The following is a 26,923-nucleotide window of genomic DNA, read 5'->3' on the forward strand; positions in this document are numbered from 1 at the left end:
CGAAGGAAAGATATGGTCATACTTTCTGTACAACCCAGCAGAAAGAACAACACGATGCATTGTAGACAGCGGCAACGGTTAAAGTGGCCACAAACTAGGTGGAAAGAACAACAAATCTCAAGCGACATTTGAGGGCTCACCACGCTGATATTTTGTCCCAACTCGTCCTGTTAACATATACTGTATACATTTACTTGCACTCTGTATTCCACAATTGGCCTGTGATCAATTTAAATGTGTTTAAAGTTTTCCACGTAACTCGTGGCGCAAAAGGACTGAGTTAAGGCATAAGTTAGTTTGGTTGAGCTAACGTCAAGGCTAACGTCAATTCATTCGCTTGTTGTGTGTAAAGTCAAATATTAAAAGTAGATTAAGGCAGTGGTCCCCAACCATTTTTCTACCACAGACCGGTTGGTCCGCATTAATGTGTGTGCGTGGGTTTGTGTGTGTGTTGGGGTGTGTGTGTGTAAGTGTGTGGGTGTGTGTGGGTGTGTGGGTGTGTGTGGGTGTGTGGGTGTGTGTGTGTGTGTGTGTACAATAACAAACGCAAATCCACAGGTTTTTTTATTTCACCAATATCTAATGTCTTTTTAGCCTTCTCAATGCGGTTAGCCCCCAAAGTGCTTACATTCTTTTACGAATCAGTTAAAGAATGTATGCCTTTATGTACGGAATTTATGTACGAAACCTTGTATGCCTATTTTTAATTAAAACGAACGAAAACCTTTTTGAATTTTTGTCGACTAAATTTACGAAAACTAGATTAAAACCTTTTTGAGTTTTCATCGACTCTGGCTTTGAATGAAATGCCAGACATGTTTGAGAATTTTTCCAGTAGATGTAGATTGTGTTACTAATAAGACATGATATCTTAATTTGTGTTTACTTTGGATTAGCGCTGTCTAAAGATTAATCGTGATTAATCGCAAATACAGACTTTTACGTAGTTTTACTTAAAAGGTCACTTGACGGTTTATTGGAGAAATCCAAAATAATTTACACACTTTGCACAGCCAAATTCAAATACCATATTTGTTGTACATCTTTGGTGTTCAACTGTTGTATTTTACAGGAAAATTATTGTATTCAAGGATCAAAGAAAGCTATTAGAACAGTCTTTGAATTGAAATTTACTTGTTTCCACATTAATTCCTAGATTTTACTCAAGTAAATAACAGTTCAAAGCTTCGTAAAAAATGTAGTTGAAAAATGTGATTAATTGTGACTAATCTTTTGACAGCACTACTTAGGATACTTTAAATACACAATAATATGTTTAACCTGGAAACCAGAAAAAGTGCATTTTAAGTCTTAATTTCTTGGTGTTTGGAAATTATATATTGAATTTTTGTGTTTTCCCAAACAGGGTAATGCATATATTACGTGCATGCCTGGTCCTGTCAGAAGGTGGAATTACCCTGTACCATTATGCTTAGGTAATGTATTTCACTCATGTGATATTCAAGACAGCATCAAAAACCATGTTTACTATTTCTTGTCCATACTTTATAGTTGTCCACCACAATAAAAGTACAACTTCAAATACGCCTTATAATCATGTTAGGGAAAATAATAACATCACAATGCATTTATGTTAGCCAACAGATTCATAACTTCACTCACTTTCACTGTCTTGCCGTTATAATCCCCTCCGATTACAGTTCATCCAGCTAAAATCCTTTTCAGACAAATCCCACCCAGTCACATTACGTGTTTCCCAAGGTTCTGTCATGGGTCCCATATTATTCATTATGTACCTCCTCACCCTTGGCACAGTTTTCTGAGAATGTTATATCTTTTTTCATTGCTTCACGGATGACACCCAGCTCTATTTCTCCTGCAAACCCAGCATTGAACTCCCTCACCTTCTGTTTCTCGGAAGTCAATGCCTGGTTCACTTATAACTTCATGAAGCTCAACAAAACGGAAGTTCTTGTTTTTGTCACAAAATCAATATTACCCAATGTTGGCAGTTTTCCCATTTCCGTTGGCCACTTCCTAGTGTCCCCTGCACAACATCAGTCGACTCCACCCTCCCTTTCCCCCTCAACTGCTTCTATCGTTGTCCAGAGCCCTGTGACCTCCCATCTCGGCTATTGTAACTCTCTCCTCTTCGGCCTCCCCCACAAGTCCCTCCATAAAATTCAACTTGTACAGAACTCAAGTGCACATGTCATCACAAGAACGCCCTTCTCCCATCACATCAACTATGTTCTCCAGCAACTTCACTGGCTCCCTCTCAAATTCCATATACAATTTAAGATGTTCCTTCTTACTTTCAAAGCCATTCATAACTTTGCCCCTCCTTACCTACAATATCTGACCTCCTTAACATCACCACTCCAGTCCGCGCCCTCAGATCCTCCTTCTCTATCCAATTGACTGTTCCACCTGTCCGTCCCAGCACCATGGGGAGATGGGCCTTCAGACGCTCTGCTCCCCATTTTTGGGACTCTCTGCCATCTGACCTTCGGAACTCACTCTCACTTACCACCTTCAAATCCAAATTTAAAACTCAACTCTTTAAATTGGCTTACTCACTGTGACAACACTGTGTCTTTTTCATTCTTCTTCTTATTTTATTATTATTTTTAATCACATTTTCTTACTTACCCTGTGTAATTATGGATTAACTGCTGTTTATTGATGTACAGTGTCATTGAGGGTCTTGAAAGGCGCTCCAAATTGAATGTAATTTTATTATTATTATTAACATATTGGCTATGTGGGCCTACAGGTTGAGGTTATGAATTCTCTACTTTCCCGTCAGTTGAAAATCAATAAGGCTGTTGCACCATCTCAATGTATTGTTAGATTTCTGATACCCTTGATGATGATCAATATTCTGCCTGCATACTTTCTCAGATGTTGGCTGCCACATTGAAAGAATCTACATCTTAATAACCAAATACTTCACTCACTTTCAACGTCTTTTCGTTATAATCCCCTCAGATTATAAATGTTCACAAACACACATGAACACACAGGAAAATACACTGCATTCACATACACTGTAAATGTTCTGTCCCCGCGGTGTTCACAGTTCACTAAAGACACACTGTAAGTCTTAGCATTAGTTGACAGAAGGACCCTTTATGGACTTGTGTGAGTACTCCTTCTCATCTCATCCACCCAACACCCAACTCTACACATTGTTGCTGATAAACTCACACGAGAGTGGCTGTATGCCTCTTCAAAGTGCATGTCATGATTTGCTAAGTATATCTTGTCTGCTTCTCATGTCCACCACCACCACCATCTTTTAGTCAAATGTCACAATAGTATGTTCCTGCTTTTGGTTGATAGTCCCGAATGAGCTGGCATAATAGCCCCTTAGGTTTCTAGCCATTTACCACATACAGTAAACGAGACTGTTCTGGGATTGGGAAAGAAAAGAGGGATGATTTATGTACTTTCAAGTTCACATTGATTCCTCCTGGGGCGGCAATTACTCCTCACCTAGGTGTTTACGTAAAGCTGTGCTGTGAGGGTGGTGAGTGAAGACTTGACAAAACAAATGCAAGACATGGATACATGGGGTGGATAACGCAAACGGTGCTTAGCAATCTTTAGTGCTGTCATGTAGATGGACCCTTGTTTCATTGTTATGCCAATCCACCACCAAACAGGCGATGTTGTTTTTGAGTCGTTGGGGCATAGTCTACATGGGTTCTCTGCAACACGGAACCATCCTGCAGAGAAGTGACATATTATCTCTCCTCGGTCGGTCTCCTTTCAGCTCAATGTGGTGGCTCCATGTCCGATTTCAGCGGTGTCATCCTCAGCCCAGGTTTTCCAGGGAATTATCAGAGCAGCCTGGACTGTAGCTGGAGAGTTCGGCTTCCTATTGGCTTTGGTATGTTACATGGACCATGCAGCTCCCTTCTGCTTCTATTCTCTTGTCTCTATTATCACTCTTCCTTATTTTGTCACCTCTCTTAATAGTGTGTTCTTTCTGTATGCTTTTAAAAGTTATCAAATCTTTTTTTTTTAAACTAACACGGAACTGTTGCTATCGGACGCACTGTTTGTCCTTAAAGGTTACTTTTCAAAAGCTGACATTGAGAACATCTTATTGGGCTATTTACCTCAGATTAAGTAAGATGAAGTTGACCACTCTGTGTATAACCTCAGCCCTCTTTCTTAATTTAGGAGTGGCAGCAGTTTGAGGATCCAATAGGGTTACACTATTTAGTCAGTACTTCTTATAAATACTTTTCATTGATAAGACATTTGTAAAACCCCTAGAAAGATGTAAAATGTTACCAGTCACATTGATTTTTGTTGATATTGCCTCACAGTGTCAATTTGTGACTTGGATTCTATTTTCTAAGTTTATTTCCCCCATTAACTCTTACTTTGTGATTTTTCAGGGATCCATCTGCAGTTTTTGAACTTCTCCACAGAGCCAGTTCATGACTATCTTGAAGTGCGCAGCGGGAGCTTGGAGATTGGAACTGTGATTGATCGGTTCAGTGGCTCACTGGTACCCAACTCTCTGTTCAGCACCACCCATGAGACTACGCTCTTCTTCCACAGTGATTACTCCCAAAACAAGCCTGGCTTCAACATTGTCTATCAAGGTAAGGTCAAGAAAGTAAATGGGAAAGATTATTTAATTCTTGGAAATATAAAGTGCAATGTTAAAAAAGCATATAGGGCTAAATTGAGCAGTTGACTGAGACACCTAAATGAAAATTGTAATAAATATATTAAAATGCCTTGTATTAACACTCTATTTTTGCGCGGACAGGCATACAAACTGGCACATCTTCATTTTCATGTCGATGCAAACCTAGTTTAGTGGATTTGGGAATTTGGCAGATCGCGGTACGGCATGCTGGGCTTTCCAGCAGGCCAAGAGCATTTTCTTTCACACAACCCCTCCGCACAGGACAATTTGGTGGCTGAAAGTAGACTAAACATTAGAACCACTGGAAGCAGGTCTAAGTTGTGGCGCAGGTCTAAGTTGTGGCGCCACAACTTAGCCACAACGCGATTTTGGTGAATTTTATTGCCGTGCAGACAGACATATTCTGAGCTCTGTGGATATTAGGGGTGTAACAGTTTTTGTATTCGTCCTGTTGCGTCTCGATACGGGCTTCACGGTTCGGTGAACACAGTCACACGGCAAATACGTCTGATGGGGGGAAAAAAGAAAAAAGTCAACGCCTAAGACCAAGCGACCGCCACATTTGTTGTTCTGAGAAGAAAAACAAATGTTGAAGAAAAATGGCGAGTGCAAGGGAAAGCATGGAGCTAGAGGAGCTGTCTGCACTACACATATCAGCCGTTTGTTTGCATTCTTAATCACATTCAGTAACAATAAAATGTATAGTTACAAAATGTTTCACATGCTTGTCTTCAATGTGTCTATTGCATGAGTAAAATTTTGAAAATAAAAATAAGTCAACAAAAAATTGTATGCAGCCTATCCTTTCAGTCTATGTCTGAAATTATGTTGGCTGCCACTATGTGCCCGAATAAATAGTCATAAAATCCCTGATAATACCAAATTAAAATTTGATTTCAACTAAATTGCCCATTATATCTGTCATTGTGCAGTCAGTTAGTTCTGATCCTTGACAATAGATTTTGACAATGTTACAAGATAGTGGTGGATTGTTTTTCAGTCCTCTTTTCTGCCTGTGACTACAAAAACTTTAATTTGACAAACTCTTTCACAGCATATGAGCTCCAAAGGTGCCCGGATCCACGCCCATTCCGTAATGGTGTAGTGATCGGCCAAGACTTCAGCGTGGGGATGACCATTACTTTTGAGTGCCTCCTGGGTTATACGTTGCTTGGGGAGCCTTCACTCACTTGTCTGCATGGAGTCAGCAGAAACTGGAATCACCCCATACCTCGCTGTGAAGGTGATTGACAAGCATCTTCTATAAACACTTCTTTTTGTCATCATTACCAATTGCAACCACAGATTGCTTGTAGTCTTGAATGTTTCTTGTGCACACTACATCTCAAACACTTTTACCAAATACTTAGCACATGTTTATTACACTATAAACTGATACAGACGATTAAAATGATATATGAACCATTTGCAAGTCTTTATTGGAGGCAAATCAAGCCTTTACCTAGTAAACTTCGAAGTAAATCCTCTTACAGTATGTTGCTCAGGGTTGAAATGTGATGACTTCCCCTAATCTTCTTCAGTGATCCCACGAAATACATAAGTATTTTTCAGGTTTACAACATAGTTTGGTGTTTTAAGGAGGGTGTGGGGAAACAATTTCCCCCTTGCTCTGTACTGTGCCACATTAGCCCCTTACCAGAGGTGGGTAGTAACGAGTTACATTTCCTCCGTTACATTTACTTAAGTAAGTTTTGGGAAATGTTGTACTTCTACGAGTAGTTTTAAATCACTATACTTTTTACTTTTACTTGAGTAGATTAGTGAAGAAAAAATGGTACTCCTACTCCGCATCATTAGGCTACATTGAACCCCTTACTTAAATCCACTCTGCGTACGTGTCTCTCTCTCTCTCTCTCTCTCTCTCTCTCTCTCTCGCTCTCACTCTCACTCTCTGAGAAAGGTGCATTTATTTGTCAGACATTGCGCCAGGCTCTACCATGTGATTGTTTCACCAATCAAACGTAGACGTATGGCAGTCTGGTCACGTGATCATATTCAACTTCAGCTGCGGGAAAGAGTTGTTTTCGGATTAAACGGAACGGGTCGAAAATGTCTGCATCTGCAGCCTGTGAGAGACTTTTCTGTCATGCTGGACTCCTGTTCACTGCTTAACGATCACAGCCTCACTGCAAGAACCTTGAGAGCCAACTATTGTTAAAGCTTAATAGTGACATCGCTGAGTGATTATTTAGGAAACATTTTTGTTTAGCATGTTTTGTCACATACACACACACGCACACACACACACAGTTTATACAAGTACATGGGCTACCTTGTTCTGCCTGGGGAGCCTGTTAAAAAAAATGTACAGGGACTGAAATTTATACTATTACCATTATGTTATTCTTTGTTAAAGTACTTGAATTTACTTTAAGATTATTTTAAGCTATTATTTAATTAAATGTTATTGATTTATGTTATTCATTTTATTGATTGGATGGACTTTCATTTGCCTGCAGATGATTATTGTGTATTTTCGTCTGATTGAATGGGTTTGAAAAAAAAAATGAGACGTTGCGACAGTTACTCAGTAGTTGAGTAGTTTTTTCACCAAGTACTTTTTTACTTTCACTCAAGTAATTATTTGGATGACTACTTTTTACTTCTACTTGAGTATTACTATTCTGAAGTAACAGTACTTTTACTTTTAATTTATTATATTATAATTCAATTTTTAATTTTTGGCTACACTAACCACCTCTGCCCTTTACATAGAGGCCATTAACCCATTAAGGACGGGAGCAAATAACCGCATTTCTACCACTCAAGCCGGTAGCGTTGTTGCATCTTTCTACCTTTAAAGCCGAGAGAGTGTACACGTCATTTTATTTTTATTATTTAATTATCGCTCTATTAACCAATAAAATGCATCAGAATAGACACGTGACGGTGTCGCAAGCTGCAGCGGATGTTCTGGAGTCCTTGCTATTGGCGGTCGCCCGTCGATCGCGGGAGCTCTGAAATGAGTAACGGTAGTGGTATAGACGACGCACTTTGAACCAGTAGAACCAGTTGAACTTGATATATTGTTAAGGTATACATTTGTAGACAATGACAATATGACGACTTTGTAACAGAATAGAGGACGCCAATTGCCACTCGATTTTTTACATTAAAAATAGTGCTTCTCTTGCACTGACACTATTTTTACATCTTCGATTGAAACAGTAATGCTTAATAAACTCGGGCCTGTGTGCAAGCCACATGTCTAAGGTCTCAAATTATTTTGGAATTATGTTTCCGTCTGCTACAGGGGCTGTGATATTAATTATGTTGCTTTGGTTATTTTATCAGCATTATTAGCTATTTAAAACCAAAAACATTTTTCTTGTACTTCCAGCTCTCTGTGGTGGGAATGTAACATCAATGAATGGCACAATTTACTCACCTGGACACCCATCTGAATATCCCCACTTCCAGGACTGCATGTGGACTGTCAGAGTACCTCCTGGTTATGGCATAGAAATCAATTTTTCTATTATCAATACTGAGCCTATCTATGACTACATCACTGTGTGGTAAGTACTCTCTTACTCCTTATCTTTTTCTGGGTTCATCTCATGTCTCTTGATTGCATGCAATGTTCGTAGCTCCTTGCTCCTCAAATCATTGAATGTGACCCGGAGGTTGTTCTCACGGCGCTATATTGAGGAGTGTCTCAATTATCTAAAATGCACATCATAATGTGAGATGTGAGGACAGAGCATTGAGGAGCTAGTTATAATCCCTGTTTGTCCATCCATCCATTATCTATACCGCTTATCCTCACAAGGGTCGCAGGGCGTGCTGGAGCCTATCCCAGCTGTCTTTGGGCAGTAGGCGGGGGACACCCTGAATTGGTTGCCAGCCAATCACAGGGCACACAAAGACAAACATCCACACTCACAATCACACCTAGGGGCAATTTTAGAGAGTCCAATCAACTTACCATGCATGTTTTTGGAATGTGGGAGGAAACCGGAGTACCCGGAGAAAACCCACGCAGGCACGGGGAGAACATGCAAACTCCACACAGGGAGGCCGGGGCCGGGATCGAACCCACGACCTCTGAACTGTGAGGCGGACGTGCTAACCAGTCGACCACCGTGCCGCCATCCCTGTTTGTGTCATATCTTATTTTAGTTTCAATATACACATTTTACTGAATCTCTGTTGTATTTGGGGCAGTACTTTATACAAAAAGACTTGATTAGACTGGCTCATGGTTAGTAGACTGACTAAAACCTGGTTTGAGCTTTACAGTAGACAGCTATTTCTCAAAGGCATTTGGCCACATAAAGCAAATAAAAACGTTTTGATGGTTCCTATCACTAATAGGAAACTATTTGTTTTTCATTCATTTAATGTAATGCATAAGCAACACATTTACACTTTTTTCATTCCAAGTCATTTCAAATATGCACTGCTCACATTGGTGGTGGAGGGGCCTGGGGAGACATGCATGGGACAGACCAACCGTGTTCGCCTTTGCTTTGCCTTTGCATCTGCAAAATTGTGAAGTGTGGATATTTGACTTGAATTGAATCCAACTATAAATACTAAGCATAAAGTGGACATATACAGTGGACATTTGTGGTAATAGTAATGCTTCTGACATGCAGGAGGTGCAATCGTGACAAGCTAGCGTGTAAACAGAGGAAAGGGGACCTAAGACTGTTACGTGCCGTGGCCACGACAAAGACGCTGCAATTAGAAAAAAAATAGATTAACCCTCTGCCTCTTCCTCTTTAGTTCTCTGCCCTCTCTCTCTCTATTTTCTGATCTATGGCTAGAAATAGACCTGCAAAATCTGCTAGAATGTAAAACAATCACTGATTAGTGCTGGGGGCGGAATGGATCAGTGGAAGAATAGTCGTCTCCCAACCCAGAGTTTGTAGGTTCGATCCCCTGGCCATTGTGAACATGTCGAAGTATCCTTGATAATGAACCCCCAGTTTCTCCTGATGCTGTGTCATCAGTAGGTAAATGAGGTATAGATGTAGTGCTAGAAAAAAAAAGCGGTAGAAAAGCGCTATACAAGTGACAGCCCCATTCATCAAAATCTGTTGATGAAAAACAAATTTGAATCTTATGTCATTTGACCTACCTTTGGATTAATGAATCAGTCGTATCTTTGTCGGAATTAGCATTGTAATTTTATTCAAATTAGAATGCGTAATGTGTGTTAGAGGGTTTTTGTTTTGTTCTGTTTTGTACATTGTATTTCCTCACAGGCTGTAGCATAATTCATTGTACCTTAATGAGGATATTAGATAGATGTCTTCCTCAATGAACTAAATTATTGGCGGATGTTTAATATGAACACAACAATTACACAGTAACAGATTTACAAAAGAATGAAAATGGACTAATTTTCACTCCTGTTAATATGAACCAGGGTTCTCACACTCGCAGCCTGGCGAGTATTTGCAGCCCGCAGGTTGATATTTTGTGGCCCCAGCTTGACATTAAAGGCATGGTTGGGCCATAATGGCCATGTTTTCAATAATGTCAGGTTAATAAATTAGACATTTCAAAATAAGACACCAAAAAGAGGGAAGACGCTTAATTTCTTTTTTACCAGCAAGGAGAGCAAGGAGAACTTTATTGGTGTGCAACAGTCGGCGAAGCAATACTTTTCTCGAAGTTCTAAAAAAAGCTTCGACCCCCTTTCTTTTTATTGAGTTTCGAAGTCCCTGATAACATGGGTGTTTCCAACCTAAGGGTGGGGTTCATGCAAGCTGTTGGAAACACGTGAAATTGTACCTCTATGTGTGTGTTTATTACTGTGTACATGTGTACAAATATCATATCAGCATTTCGTTAATTCAGCTGTTTAGGAATGATATAAAAACGGGCAACGCCCTCGTGGCAATCCCCTGCTTCTCCATCTTCACTTTCTCTTCTCACATCTTCTTCACACAAATATATATTCTGCAACCCATTAATAGCATTGCTCTAATCTAAAACTACTAAACCGCACAACACTATATGAATATAACATTATCAAATCACCCAGGACGATATGTTCATTCAACCTCAGCATGATAGGCAAACATGTGACAGCTGTGTGGTGATTAATAGCAAGCAAATGTGGGATAACTATTAAATAATTATTCCTTCATTTCCCCCCTGTTTAACCCACATTTGTACAATTTATGCATCATCACATAGAACCTCCCATCAGGCTTTATTCAACGGAATCATTCATTATGCACAAACACAGCATCGTCCAGAAGGCCACTCTCTCAAAAGATATGCAATATGGTTACTCAACCAGAAACGGCGGCAGTAATCAACCGATTAAGGACTGCCCTAATACACGGAATGCAAAAACATCCACACAACGTTAAGATAGCTGAAAACACACCAAGCGAAACTAACACAGAGAACGTAAGGTCCCGGTATTTACCAAACAATTTGTCCCACCACTCGGACCACACTGTTGTGATCGCGCCAGAATGCCCCTTCATCTTCCTGTTGAGAGTGCTGAGGCCAGCAATGGCCCTCGTCAGCGACCCGTCAGGGGAGGTGTTATTGTGAATGAAGGTACAACATTCAGACCCAAACATTGCACAAACACCATTAGTTTCAGCCAGGAGCATATCCACAGCAATGCGGTTCTGAAACGCCATGAGTGAGGTGGCTGCCAATTGCTCTTTTTTACGGCCAAAAAGCCCTCCTCAGTGTAGTTTCCCAGCTTCTGGATGTTGTAGCGGAGGTAATTGATTCTGTCAACATTTTTATTTGGTGTGACCCACACAAAAATTTATTCCCACCCGGCAGAAATTTGGTTCACCAATTTATATTGATCCGAAATTCCCCTGGGCACTCCAATGGCATCAATATAGGTGGGGTCTCCGAAGAGACACTTCGCCCATTCCGGAATAGGTTTCCCGCATTTGTCCCATAGGACGGCGCAGCTGTCTCTATCTGGTCCACTGTAGATGAAACCATAGTTACAGGTAAAAGCAGGGACACTAATGCACAGACACCAGTCAAATTTCTAAGAGTAGCAAACAGTTAGTTTTTTCCGCACCACCACCATATATCACTGCGAGGAATCAGTTTTCGGCTTATAACTAAGGTGTTGAGGCACCAGGTAGAGTTCAGAACTCCCAATGGAGACCCTTTGCCCGCCATCTTTATGCACAGGAACCCAGCAGGTGCCACCTGAGTGGAGAATACTGGCTTGACAGGAACTGCTTTAGTTGGAGGATATGCTTCATGTACTTGACATTTTTATCAGAGGCCAGACTGACTTTGCACAGATATCAGTGGTCCAATGATGCCAACTCAGACCAGTTTCAGCGACCAGATGTGACCACAAACCTTTGTTTACAGAAAGATACCATACATACTTCTCACCATAGTCAGAAATGCCTATTTGGCCTCACTATCATAACCAGCAATGGTTGACCCAAGGGCAGTTGATGAGAGGAAAATCTTGTTCCACGCTCCATCACCACTGTGGTGGTGTTTTCTGAAGGACACAGCATCATTTTTTTATGATAATATGGGCCGTCTCGTGGACATGTTTTGAAGTTATTTTCAGTGGGCAAAGTGAGTCCCCATGTAGCAGATCTCTTATGTCTTGTAGAATGTTGGCTGTCATTTGGGAGGCTATCATTTAGCCCTCGAGCAAAAGGAGACCAACAATACCCGTGCAAATAAATGTTCAGAAAGATCAAGATTATTGTTAGGGCAATTATACAACAGGAATTTAATGGCGCCATGTCGGATAGAGACCCACTAAGCCGGAAAGATATCTTATAATTTCTTCACTGACCGTCAGGTATTTTCAGACACTATAAGTCTGCACCCACCTTGTTGCCAGACTTCTGCTCACCTTTCCTGTCCAGGGTCTCAACTGAGATGACCTTCTTAGAATGTGACAGATGAATCCACGTGTTCCTCTCTTCAATTTTCACAGCAGTCGGAGTGGTCAGCAACACTTGGAAGGGGCCTTCCCACTTTGGCTGGTGCCAGTGTTTTCGCTTGATACTGCGGGTCAGCACCCAATCACCTGGGACCACCTGTTGCTCTTCCTGTTGAGAAACACAACCGCCTCTGGGTACTTGATGTATACTCCGTATTTCCAAAGTCTTACTCATGTAATCAGATAAATTTGCCTTATCATCCAATTCCCATTGTGATCACAAGATTGGCAATTTATATGGTTGGCCGAACAGGACTTCATAGGGTGTAAGTCCTGATGCACTTGTGATGTTAACATACAATTTAACCAAGTCAAGACATTGCGTCCAGGGCCTTTTTTTTCCTCCATACATTTTTTCATTCTATTTTTTTTTAGTCCCATTCATTCTTTCCGCCAGACCCGCGCTCTGTGGATGATAGGAACAATTATGTTTCATATTTATTTGAAACTTATGTTCTATTTTTTCGATTAAATTGTTTACAAAGTATGTTCCGTTATCACTATATATGGTTTCTGGATTGCCATATCTTGGAATAATATCTTTACATAGAGCTTTCGCTACAGTCATAGCATCTGGTTTCTTGGTTGCAAATATTTCAACCCATTTTGAAAAAGCATCTATTATGACCAAACAATATTGTTTCCCCTCACTTTTGCTTAACTCGATATAGTCCATATGTATTCTTTGGAAAGGATATGTCAGTTTTGGAAACTGGCCTCTCTTTGGTCGCATATTACCTTGAGGATTATGCCGGGAACAGATCAAACAAGCTCTGCAAAAGTTCTTTGAAAACAAATGAAATCCATAAGTGGTAAAATGCCGCTGTACTAGCTTCACCATCCCACAGGATGAAACGTGTGACTTCCCGTGTCTCAAAACAAGATTTCTTGGCAACACTGGCTTGCCTTTGGTGCTAATATAAACATCCCCTTGCAATGTAGCCCCCTTATCTAACCACCTCTTAAATTCAGAAGGAGGAATCTGTTGTTGCATGTCTCCAAACACCTTGTCAGGTAAAACAGTTTCATTTGGCAGTTCATCTGTTAACCCCACAAAAGGCTTAACAGCAGCTTCTTTTTCCGTTTTGTCGGCAAAAGCATTCCCCAATGAGACATCATCAGTTCCCGATGTGTGCGCATAACATTTGCATATTGCGATATGCCATGGTAGTTGAACAGCGTCCAATAATTGCTGTAATAGTTCAGCATGTGTCATAGGCTTCCCTATTGAGGTTACCATTCCCCTGTTGTGCCAATATTGTGCAAAAACATGACATGCAGAAAATGCATATTGACTATCAGTATAAATAGTGACATCTTGCCCTTCCATCAGTTTTGCATGCTTCTGTTAGAGCAACTAACTCTGCCAGAAAAATGTGAAGGCAAAGGCTCAGCTTTTAGTACTTGTTCAATGCTTACCACGGCATATCCTGTTTGCGTTTTCCCATAATCATGTTTCTTTGATGAACCATCCACAAAGAGGACAGCTCCTGTTTGTAGGAGCTGATCTTTTAAATCTGGTCTACATTTTGCCGTTTGTTCGGCCACTTCCTGACAATCATGATGTTCACCATCCTCAGGAATTGGCAGTGTGGCCGGGTTCAACGTTGCGCACCTTTGTAAGGTGAGGTGCGGTTGGGACAACAAAATCGCCATGCATGACAAATGTCTTACTGGGGACGAAAATGTCATATTTGTTTGCAGTAGCAGAGCCTCAACAGTATGGGGTACTTTTAACGTCAATGGATAGAATAGCACGATAGCAGCGCTGCACTCCACAGCAGCTGATACAGCAACCGCAGATCTTACACAATGAGGAAGTGCACACGCCACACTGTCAAGTCTGGATGAGAAATAAGATAGTGGCCTCAACCTATCTCCATACTTCTGCGAGAGCACTGAAATCATGTACTCTCCTTTGCAGTCCACCATTTGTATAAATGGTTTTGAATAACCAGGTAAAGATAGCACTTGTCACAAGCATTTGTTTAATCTCACAAAAAGCATTTTCTGCCTCTGTTGTCCAGTCCAATAATGATGACATTTTCAAATCTCTTTCATACATCATATTTGATAGAGGAGCAATAATTTCAGCATAATTTGGAAGCCAACTCCTACAGTAATTTGTAAGACCCAGAAACGACATAATTTGTTTGAGGTTTTGGTGCCTTCAGCACAGTTACTTTTCTACCTTCCAAAATAGTTCTGCCCCCCATACTCAAATTGTGACCAAAGTACTTTACTTGCTGTTTACACAATTGCAATTTATTGCTTACTTTGTGACCCTTTATGGCCAAATGTTGCAGCAATGCAACTGTATCCTTTTTGCAAGTGTCCAAATCAGTTGATGCCACAAGTACATCATCCACATAGACTATAATCTGACTTCCCCTTGGGGGGTCAAATTTAGCCATGCTAGCTGTCATTACTTGGGAGTAAATGGTTGGACTTTCACAATATACCTACGGCAAATGAGTAAAAGTATACTTCTTACCTCCATAAGTGAATGCAAACCAGAATTGACTGTCCTCTGCCACCAGGACAGAGAAGAATGCATTACTAATGCCCACCACAGTAAAAACAGCAGCATCTGGTCTCAAATTATTCAATAGTGTATGTGGATCAGGTACACATGGCGCCCGTTGCAGAACTTCTGCATTAACAGCTTGCAAGTCCTGAACCAACCTCCAACCATTGGATGGGGGATCTTTTTTCACGGGAAAAATCGGAGTGTTGCATTGAGAATTTTCACATTCTATAATCACTCCTGCTTTTAGTAAATCATTTAGCACCGGTTTTATTCCCTCGAGTGCGTCTGGTTTTAATGGATATTGATGCACACAGGGCCTGTATTCAGTTTTTGGCCTAATTTGAACCGGCAATGCTCCCTTTATAAGACCTACATCAGATGGTCCTTGCGACCATAGTGTTACTGGTACAGCTTCCAACATTTTTTCCTCATCCTCTGTCAAAGTTAACAAGGCAGAGGGTGTTTTTCGTCAATGAAGGTGAATCCCCTCCTTCACCTGTGTCGTCCAAAAAAGTGGTTTTCTATACAACCACGTTTCATCGCTGTACTCCAATCCTCATCCCGCACTGCGCCAGTCGCCAACATTCTGAGCTTGCATAACTAACACCCCCAAATGTCTCCACTGCTTGTCAGAACTTTTGCACAGGGACACATGAGGCACAAACCGCTCCTTGTATAACTGCTGGAGATTGTCAGGCAGTTTCACCCCTGCTGCAACTGTCGCAATGCCGTCTGAATACAAGTAGTCAATTGTCATCTTTGCTGGAGTGGCATGAGCTAATTTAGACTCATACCCCCTGTCAGGGCCCTCACTCCGCTTATACCACATGTGCGGCTGCCTCCATTTTACTTTGCACATTTGCAATCATGTATTTGCCTTTTTCCAGCAAGGCATCACACACAGCAGATGGAGGCTTATTAGACAAATCCACTGTGTAATTATAAAATGCTGGTGTGTGACTTACAACAGCATGTAAACGATTTATCTGCAAATCTTATTTTCGTTTGATAACTATATTCCCTTCTGGAGAAGGGATCAAAGCGAGGCCTTATTTTAACAATCCATCTCTTCCCAACAAATTTACAGGACAATCTGGTGCCACCAACACTGGCAATTTGCAACTCTGGCCCAGTGGATCTCTTATCCACACGGGCTTAGTGACTGCAGCCTCAGAGAGTCGGCCTTGGGCCGTTCGGATAAACATGTTAGCCCCAGACAAGCTGGACCCAGGAATATCCTCTCTGCATGCAGTTCTACAGGCTCCTGTGTCACACAAAAATATCATGGGCTTGCCATTAACTATTAACTCAATTTCTGGTCGTATTTTATCTATAGCCAATATTTCCTGCAAATTCAACTCTTCAGACCGTTCTAGTACCACATTTTTCTTAAATGATGTCAATTGCTGTCCTAGTCATGCCAAACCTCGAAGCTGCTTCATATTTTTTTTCGGACAATCACGCAAAATGTACCCAGTTTGACCACAGCACCAACAAATTACTTCACCTGGTTTACCAGGGTTGGCACCGCGCCCTTTGCTAATCATTTTGCCTCTACCTCTTCCTCGATTATTTCTATAAAAAAAAAAACCTGCCGCGCCCCTGAAAATGCAATTAACTATTTTCCTAAATAAAGGCATCTGCCTTCTTTTTCCCTTGCAGTACTCCCTCAGTATGCAGAGCTTGATGTATATACTGTTCAAGACTTCCAGTGGCCTTATCAACCCAATGTTTATCTATCCATTGCCTTCTTGCACTAGATCAGGCGTGTCCAAACTCGGTCCTCAAGGGCCGGTGTCCTGCCTGTTTTCCATCTATCCCAGCTGCAACACACCTGTTTCAAGATCATGATCGTTATCAAGTTTCTTCAGAGCTTGCTGATGAGCTGATCATTTAAATCAGGTGTGTTGCCACAAGGAGAATTGGAAAACGGGCAGGAAAGCGGGCGGCCCTTGAGGACAGCAGCTGGACACCCCTGGACTAGATGAATGAGCGTGTAGGGCATTTTTAAGTTGTTCCTGATAAATACCCCAAGGATCATGGTCCTCAGGAATGCCACTATTCGCTCTGAAACATGCAGTTATTCGAACTCTATATTTTTAAAATGATTAATTTTCCTTTTGTGCAGCCCTTCCGATGGCTGTATAATTTTCTCTCTGCTTAAATGTTTCTTTTGTACGATCCATCAAGCCATAAACTCTATTTGCTAGTTCTCGGCTATCATGTCCCAGAACAGCGTGGCTCGCCTTTCGATCCCAGTCCCCTCTAACACTATGCCAGTCTCCCTTCAAGGCTGTCATCCACACTTGCTGGACCTCTACCCCATTCAAATGATAGGACCTCCTAAGGTCCTCCATTTGCTGTAAAAATTCAACAGCATCTGTTCTATGAGATGTGATGCCTTCTATGGCTTTTTTCACATTATCTTGGGTCCATGTTCTATGCGCCAAAACAATAGACGACTTTTCAGCAATGTTAGGATTTGCAACTTCAATCATGGGAAATGTGTTCACACAGTTTTCCCCCAGAGCCTGAAATGTAGTATTGGGAGGTGAGAACACATTCCCCAATGTTTTTGACCAATTTATGTCTTCTCCCCTTGATCGAGTCACTCTCCCCTCTGGCTGCCCGTGTGGTGAGGGTGGTGTTGGCGGAAGGGACGAGTTGGGCAGAGGTGGATGAGCGCCAAAAGTTGGAGCTGCAGAAGCCTTATCAGGCGTAACGTCTGCTCTAACCACTCTCCCTCCCTCTTCCTCCTTCACTCCCACCCCACCGGACCCGTCTCATCGTCTTCTTTTCTATGAAAGAGCACAGTGCCCTCCATTTTAAGATTAGCTTTTGATTTCTGTCTTCTTATTCCCATTATCATCCAAAACTCAGCATCACCAAAACCATCTTTATCCATTTTATTTTTTATTAGTTTTCCACCTTATGCTATCCTACAAGTGTACTATTTTTTGTCTATTTAGCTGGCCAGCGAAAACATTTTGTTATCCACAAATTCAAATATTTTATTTTAGAAGGACATTGGTTTTCTACAAACTTCCAGTCATGTCATGTCATGTCATCTTCCAAACCGCTTATCCTATACAGGGTCGCGGGGAGTTGCTGGAGCCTATCCCAGCCGTCAATGGGCGAAGGCAGACTACACCCCGAACTGGTCGCCAGCCAGTCGCAGGGCACACATAGACACTCACTGAGCGGGAATCGATCCCACGCTGCCCGCACACAACTCAGGCGTGTGTACCAATACACTATCAGGGACTACAAAGTTTTATTTTAATTCTATTTTTTTTTCATGATGAAAAAGATTTGAAGTGCAATTTAAGGCACCTTTCTTAAAACATGGACAGCACATTACAAAGTAATCTAGGTCCACAATGTGGAAAAAGAAGTAAAAAAAGTTGAACTACCAGCTAATGATAACAGCTGCTAGCCAATAACGTCGGAGACTTGTGCCATATCATACAATGACAGCGTAATTAACGAGCGGTTTGTTCGTGTCCTAAATTAGCGACAGAATATGATTTCGAGACAGCGTTGTGTTGGTGTTGGTAGCAAAAGCGTTAAAACCGCCGACACGTCCAAAACGGAAGTCAAGTTAGCCGTTACGCCACCATGCGGGCCAACTTCAAAGTAAAAATTCACTAAGGCTATTGCTATGGTATTAATGACTCAATGTATCATTTGTTAAGCTTTATTCTGAAGTTAGCCTGTGTGTTCGTTGAGTATGTTTGCAAAACGCTCGTGTACGTGCAACTTACATGATTTTGAGGGTACAGTATTCAATTTCCTCTGCTGAATGCGGACTAGTCACGTTGCCTTTTATTGTGAACGCGCACAGTTTTTTTCACCAACCATTCTGTGGATCGTGCCCATCCTGAACCGATGCTTGATCCTTACCAATCAAAGATCAATCAATCAATCAATCACATTTTATTTATATAGCACTTTTCAAACATAAAAATGCAACTCAAAGTGCTTTAAAACATTGAAAGCAAAACATAGAATTATCTTCAATCAAAAGAAAAGATAAATTATTTAAAAGTTGTTGAAAGCCAAACTAAAAAGGTGTCTCTTGAGCTTCCTCTTAAAAATATCAACAGTCTCTGCGGACCTGACGTCCTCTGGCAGGCTATTCCAAAGGTGAGGACCAAAACGGCTGAATGCAGCCTCGCCATGCATTTTGGTCCTCACCCTTGGAATAAATAAAAGGCCGGCGCCAGAGGACCTCAGGATCCGCGAGGGCTGGTATGATAAAAGCAAATCAGATAAATAAGATGGCCCAAGACCATTAACACATTTATAAACTAATAAAAGTACTTTAAAATCGATCCTGAAACACACAGGGAGCCAATGCAGCAATTTCAAAACTGGCGTAATGTGCTCCCGCCCTCTGGTTCTCGTCAGCACCCGAGCGGCTGAATTCTGCAGTAGTTGCAGTGGTGAAATGTTCTTTTTCGGGAGGCCAGAGAGCAGGGCATTACAGTAATCTAAACGACAGGAAATAAAAGCATGCATCAGCACTTCCGTGTTAGCCTGAGAGAGAAACGGGCGGATGTCCGCTGATAGTGTAGTGGTACACACGCCTGAGTTGTGTGCGGGCAGCGTGGGATCGATTCCCGCACAGTGACAGTGTCTATGTGTGCCCTGCGACTGGCTGGCGACCAGTTCGGGGTGTAGTCTGCCTTCGCCCATTGACGGCTGGGATAGGCTCCAGCAACTCCCCGCGACCCTATATAGGATAAGCGGTTTGGAAGATGACATGACAGAAACGGGCGGACTCTGGCGATATTCTTAAGGTGATAAAAACCAATCTTGGTTACATTTTTAATATGAGGAATAAAACTGAGCTCAGAGTCAAAAATGACGCCAAGGTTCTTCACACAATGTGAGGGATTAAAAATGTGTAGTTTTGGTAAAAGCTTCTCTCTCTGACCTTCGGGACCGATAACTAAAACTTCAGTCTTGTCCTGATTGAGCTGTAGGAAATTATCTGCCATCCATGACTTATATCTAAAATGCAATTTAAAAGGGTATCAATGGGTCCTGTGTCATCAGGAGACACGGCAATATACAGCTGCGTGTCATCAGCATAGCTGTGAAAGCTGATGCCGTGTCCCCTGATGACATCCCCGAGGGGAAGCATATAAAGATTAAAAAGTAGGGGGACTAAAATCGAACCTTGAGGAACCCCACATTTAATTTCATGGGTTTTGGAGGAACAAGTATCCATACTTACAAAGAAATATCGGTCTGTGAGATAGGAATAAAACCAGTCAAAAACAGTACCAGAGATGCCCACTAGATTTTTAAGTCTATTTAATAAATTTTGGTGATCTACTGTATCAAAAGCAGCGCTTAGATCCAGTAGCACCAAGACTGTGAGTTTTCTCACGTCTGCAGTGCACCTAATATCATTTAAAATCCTTAAAAGAGCAGTCTCCGTACTGGGGTTCATCCTAAAACCAGATTGATATTTCTCCAAAATATTATTTGTATTTAAAAAATGATTCAACTGGATGAAAACCAGTTTTTCTAAAATCTTACTTAAAAACGGTAAGTTGGATACGGGTCTGTAATTATTAAAAACGCTCGGGTCAGAACTGCTCTTCTTCAGAAGGGGCTTCACCACCGCCATTTTAAAGGCAGCGGGGAAGACGCCCGTCTGAAGAGAGCAATTGACTATATTTAAAATTTGTTCTTCAAAAAATCCATAAAATGTCTTAAAAAGAAATGTGGGAATTGGTTCCAAAAGGCAGGTTGTTGGGTTTACCTGGGAGAAAACTCGAACAAGTGTCCTTGCATCAACCAGGGCAAAACTTTCCAGTGTTTCCTCATGTAAATATGATTGTCCGGGTTTATTAAAACTTGTGTTTTGACGGGCTAAAAGACTGGATCTTATGTCATCGATTTTACTTCTGAAGTGGTCTGCAAAGTCCTCACAGAGAGCGTCTGTTGGTCTCTGTGGGGACTTATTAAAATCAGAACTAGTTAAAAGTTCAAAGGTGGAGAAGAGAACTCTGGGGTTGTTTTTATTGACTGTAATGAGGTTTGAGAAATAGGAAGAATCCCAGTTTTACTGTTTTATTGTAGGATTTCAGTTGTTCGCATAAAATTTTATAGTGTACTGTAAGTTTACTTTTTCTCCACCTCCTCTCTGCACTCCTGCATTTTCTCTTTGATATTTTGATAGCATTGTTTGTCCACGGGGGTACAGTCTTTGTTTTTGTTGTTTTAATTAAAAGTGGAGCTACTGAATCTAATGATGATTTAAGATGTAGGTTAAAATTGTAAACAATAAGATCACAGGGTGCAGGTAAAATGTCAGCAGGAGTGCTTTTTAAGATCTCGATCAAATTTGCAGCCACCTCAGAAGATAGGTAGCGTTTCTTCACTGTTCTAATCGGGACTGCTAGATGGTTAAAACTGGCAATGTTAAAATAGACACAGTAGTGGTCTGACACTGCCAAGTCAACAACAGAGGACACACCAGCAGACAAGCCATAGGTTATAACCAAGGCCAGGGTGTGTCCTCTGTTGTGAGTTGGCTGCAAGACGTGCTGTTTAAAATCCAAGCAGTTTAAAAGGTTTGAAAAATCTCTGGATAGTGGGTCCGAGATGTTGTCCATGTGTATATTAAAATCGCCAGTTATTAATATCCTGTTATAACTGGAATATAAAATGGATAAGAATTGTGAAAATTCTGTAATAAAATAAGTGGAATGATGGGGAGGTCTATAAACGGTAATGCAGACAATAGGGGGACTGCTAAAAACAAAGGCATGGTGTTCAAATGATAAATAGCTGCTAAAAATGATCTCCTTTGATAAAAGAGTAATAATAAAAATTGATGCAGTCCCGCCTCCTCTTTTGCCATCCCTTGTAGAAAATAAAAAGTTAAAATTCGGTGGGCAAGCCTCGTTGAGAGCAACTGGAGCATCTGTACCAAGCCATGTCTCAGACAAAAGTATACCATGTAAATTATTGTCTAAAATCAGGTCGTTTATGATAAAAGTTTTGTTTAAAAGGGAGCGCACGTTCAGCATGGCCAGATTAATTATTGTGCTGGACGTGCGCTCATGGTGGTATGAATGAGCAGTATTAACATATACTAGATTACCACTGTTAAAACCACGTTGTTTGTGTGTGCAAGGGAAGCGTCTGCCGGTGATGGTTTCAATGGGAAAGTTGTCAGATAGTGGTAATGATAATGAGGGCCTGCAGGGGGAGCTAGTGAGGGTGGTGGTACTGTGAGCAGCTGGTATTGGCCTGTAAGTGATGGTAGTGTCATTGTCATTGCAGCGTTTATGAGTAGAAGAAGAAATATGATTGGTAAACAAGAGTCAGCTGGGAGTGGAATTGGTTACGACATGGTGGATGTTAGCGGCTAAAATCTTGCTACCAAGAGAGTTCGGATGAACACCATCCGGCTGGTAAAAAGACGGGCGATTCCAGAATAGGTTAAAATTGTCAATAAAAGCAAAGTCAAGGTGGCCACAAGTGCGTAGGAGCCACGTGTTCAAGCTTAAAAGGCGGCTGAAGCGCTTGACTCCGCGAGACAATGCCGGCAAAATGCCACTCACCCAGACCGACAGACCGCAGGTTCTTAACAAGGCAAAGAGGGCGTGAAAGTCTCTCTTCGTCTGCTCAGACTGTCGGCGTATTGTCTCGTTTGTCCCAACGTGAACGATGAGCCGGGTTATGGATGATGGCAGAGAGTCAAGAACACCCGGCAGGATGTTAACTATGTCCATGACTTTCGCTCCGGGAAAACAGCGGGTGACGGAGCCGGGATAGTGAGTACGTCTAATGGTGCAATTATAGGATGATTCATTGCACTGCACCACTAGTGTTTACAGGTGCGCAAATGCGCGTCGTGACGCAAATGACATCCCATCATCCCAATCTGTCAGAGACGGTTGCCCATTTTGCTGACAAATGACAAATGACAGGATCAGTGTGTCCCCCATAAAACGTGCCAATCTTGGTGGTAGAAAAGCCAACTGGCTTCATAATGGATACTTCATTTTAGTCAGTGTACTGTATTTACATTATTTATACGATAGATGATTAAAAAAAAATTCCGGACCTTATATTTACCCAAAAACTATTATGACAACAATAATATCATTTGTTTGTTGTTGTTTTTTTAAATGTCACTGATGATGCTGATGATTGAGCAAAAATAATTAAAGTACATCCTTTTTAAGGGCAATCATCTTTCAATTTTCAAGTATATGGAACATTTCCATTGAAATGTGTAATAATAAAATATCCTGGAAAATTACTACAAATTAGAAATAAATAAAAAAAGACCCAGTCTCTGATCTACATTCAACAAATACTATCACTACACATACACCACACAGAGTAGTTTTTGTAGTGGCAGGGTAAAATTCTGTATTTCATTTCCTTCACAATGTCCTCTTTCACCCGGTTGTACAAGGCTGGAATGGCTATTTGGGAAATCCACATTTTTTGAGGGCAAGTTGCACTGTGTATCTAGTCTGCAGTTAGGTTAAAAGTGAAATAATGATCACAGAAAGTACCTGTGTGTTCCCACTGTTATTATTATCATTACCATTATTGTTGACTGTTTATTTTTATTTTTTTTAATACATTTTACTCATGTTTGTCATGGTTGCTATACACAGCAACTGTCTTGTCAAGACGATCTCCTTTCTTGCAAAATCCAAAGTCACAAAAAATCACATTTGTTTGTCTTAAAAAGCTGCTTCTTCATTGCTGCCATGATCTATGTTGATTTATTAGTCTATTTTTGCATGCTTGATGTACATCTAATCACCTACTGACGATGATGTGCATGAGTGAAAAACGAATGCTTGTTTATTAGAAATAACTTTCAAATCTAAATAAAAAAATAAAAGAGCATTGGGAATTTTGAGGGCGGCACAGTGGGTGACTGGTTAGCATGTCCTCCTCACAGTACAGAGGTCGAGGGTTCGAATTCAGCCCCGGCATTCCTGTGTGGAGTTTGCATGTTCCCCCCGTGCTGATGTGGGTTTTCTCTGGGTACTCCGGTTTCCTCCCACATTCAAAAAAAACATGCATGGTAAGTTTTTTTGGACACTCCAAATTGCCCATAGGTGTGATTGTTAGTGTGGATGTTTGTTTGTGGATGTTTGTTTGCCCTGCGATTGGCTGGCAACTGATTTGGGGTGTCCTCCATAGATAGCTGGGATAGGCTCCAGCACTCCCAGCAACCCTTGTGAGGGTACAGTAAGCGGATTATATTGGATTGATGGATGGATGGGAATTTTGAGTGTAAAATCAATTAAATTATATTGATTCAATCGATCAATAAAATATAAAAAATGATGGGTTGATGTGTGGCCAGCATCGATGTACACGAGTCCAGTAGATCTCGAGGCAGACACATCTGTATATCGATTAAATAGGTGTATTGATACACCCCTAAACTATATATGTACATACATACACACTAGTGATGTCACAATATCGTGATATTGCAATATCAAAATTGCTACAATATATCGTCATCGTTATGTCACGATATTACTAGCAGCAAATGTGTTTGAAAGCCCAAGTTGTTTTCTATTTGTGCAGTTCAAATTGCACACGCACACACACACACAAACACTTGGCCACATTACATTTCACGTCCCTGTCCATTGTCTCCCATCTTGCTGATCACTCAGAAATATATATATATATATATATATATATATATATATATATATATATATATATATATATATATATATATGTGTATATATATAATATATATATATATATATATGTGTATATATATAATATATATATATATGTGTATATATATATATAATGTAAAATGCTGTCAAGCGATTAAAATTTTTAATCGTAGTAATCAAATTTTTTCATAGTTAACTCGTAGTTAATTGCATATTTTATTTATTGCAAAACAATCCCTTGATTTTCTGTCCCATTATTTTCTTGAATTTTAATACCCTAAACATGAATAAGAGGATTGCTTTTCTCATGTAAATACTTTATTAAAGCGAAGTCAACCCAAACCCATATTATTTTTTAAGAATATGCTCCATGCAAGCCCACTAGTTGAGAAAAGGCATTCTGATAAATATTGCGTTTGTGTAATAAGAGTTAATCCAAATGTTTTTAGTCATCACTGAGGCGGCCATTTTGTCACGTCTTTCAACTGAAAATGATATCACAGTTGCGCAGGGCTCACGTAACGACCAATCACAGCTCACATGTTTTCTGAAACTGAGCCATGTTTGGTCGTTGTTTGAGCCCTCAGCGCATCTGTGATGTCATTTTCAGTCGACAGAAGAAATAAAATGGCTGACCCCTGAGATGGTAAAAAATTAACTTAACTCATATTCCACAAGCACAATATTAATCAGAATGCCTTTTTTGAACTAGTGGGCCTGCATAGAACATATTCTTGAAAAAAAAAAAGTTTGGGTTGACTTTCCCTTCAATTGAAAAAACAAGCATTGGATTCAACTCACGCAAACAGCCCCTTAGCCCTTTTAAAACACATACACTCACACACGCACGCATACGTTTTTCACATGTTACTAAAAGCATGCTACTGAACACCAATTGATTGGCTAACCTTGTCTTGTGCATAACAATGTGCATGCTAAATTCATGTTCATCTTTTTGCTTATCTTTTAGCAAGAATACTGCAAAGGAATATTGCCCGTTTGGAAGTTGTGATTGTGCGCCATCAGTTTTCGAGCAACCAAATCTGGAATGTTTTTGTACTTTTTTGTACTGTACCTTTACTAGGCCTCAAGGCCTTGGCCTATTCTTATGACTTGTCCCTTTCTCTTTAAAATTTCCACATCACCCATCACATTCTGACTTTGCAGGGATGGACCCGACCAGACCTCACCTCAGATTGGTCAATTCAGCGGCAGCTCGGTGCAAGATGACATATCCACCACTGCCAATCAGATCCTCATCAAGTTCCATAGTGACTTCAGTACCAGCGGCTTCTTTGTGCTGAATTATTACGGTAACGCTCACTTTTATACCACTAAGTGAAGACCTTGTATGACACTTTTAAAATGTCCCTTACTAATTAAATCTTCAGCTCGACTACAGAGTTCATGAAAATAAGTGAAGTAGATACAATGTTTCAATCTTAAAACACACAATTTGAAACATTTGAATAAGTCATTATTTATCCTGCCTCCTATCCTTTTTTTTTAATGTGGTATGATAAATGCTTTCTCATGCATATTTTGTCAGTTAATAATACAATCATTTTGAATAGAACTTGGGTTAATAATAAAATGTCCCTCATCTCAGCTGAATTAGTGATTGTATTTTGATGACCATGAACAGTGAAAGGTGGCAAAATATGATTTAATCAAGATTTGCTCATAAGGAGTGTCCCCTCCCCTCCAGCATACCAACTGAGAACATGTCAGCCACCCCTTCCTGTTGCCAACGCTACCGTTCTAACAGATGACAACCACTTTGAAATAGGTTTGTCGCATTCTGTCTTTATATATATATATATAATATATAATATATATATATATTTTTTTTATTTTTATTTTTTAACCTGTCATCCTTAATCAGTGAAGGGCTGTGTCGGTGTGGTGAAGTGTAAATCATACTGCTAGTCGCTTTGTATGAAATGCCTGAAGTGTGGATGTCAATCTTCATAATAAAATCTGTTTGTGATTACCGTCTGGTGGTGAGAAGAAGGCATTAGTGTGTTGTGAGGGATGGATGTGTTTTTTATTCATTTTTCCACCATACGTAGCCGTGACCTGTGTGTGTGTGTTTGTGTGTGTGTGCGTGCCTGCGTGTGTGTCCA

General features: G+C 40.6%; 1 protein-coding gene across 11 annotated transcripts in view; it reads left to right on the top strand.

Annotated features, from left to right (window-relative positions):
- Positions 1 to 26,923, top strand: part of LOC147144176 (CUB and sushi domain-containing protein 3-like) — a 708,031-nt gene that overhangs the window by 392,148 nt on the left and 288,960 nt on the right. For all 11 annotated transcript variants that reach the window (XR_015087713.1, XR_015087712.1, XR_015087709.1 and 8 more), the window contains exons 40-46: positions 1,367 to 1,436; positions 3,740 to 3,856; positions 4,374 to 4,583; positions 5,688 to 5,876; positions 7,995 to 8,172; positions 25,965 to 26,110; positions 26,506 to 26,586. Coding sequence is in view for 6 of the 11 variants with exons in the window: in XM_086037008.1 (XP_085893134.1) it covers positions 1,367 to 1,436; positions 3,740 to 3,856; positions 4,374 to 4,583; positions 5,688 to 5,876; positions 7,995 to 8,172; positions 25,965 to 26,110; positions 26,506 to 26,586 (991 nt within the window). In the remaining 5 variants the exon portion in view is untranslated. The remainder of the gene's footprint in view (positions 1 to 1,366; positions 1,437 to 3,739; positions 3,857 to 4,373; positions 4,584 to 5,687; positions 5,877 to 7,994; positions 8,173 to 25,964; positions 26,111 to 26,505; positions 26,587 to 26,923) is intronic.

Source organism: Filicampus tigris, chromosome 8, assembly GCF_054856515.1.
Source record: "Filicampus tigris isolate MCC_2025a chromosome 8, RoL_Ftig_1.0, whole genome shotgun sequence".
Classification (NCBI taxonomy): domain Eukaryota; kingdom Metazoa; phylum Chordata; class Actinopteri; order Syngnathiformes; family Syngnathidae; genus Filicampus; species Filicampus tigris.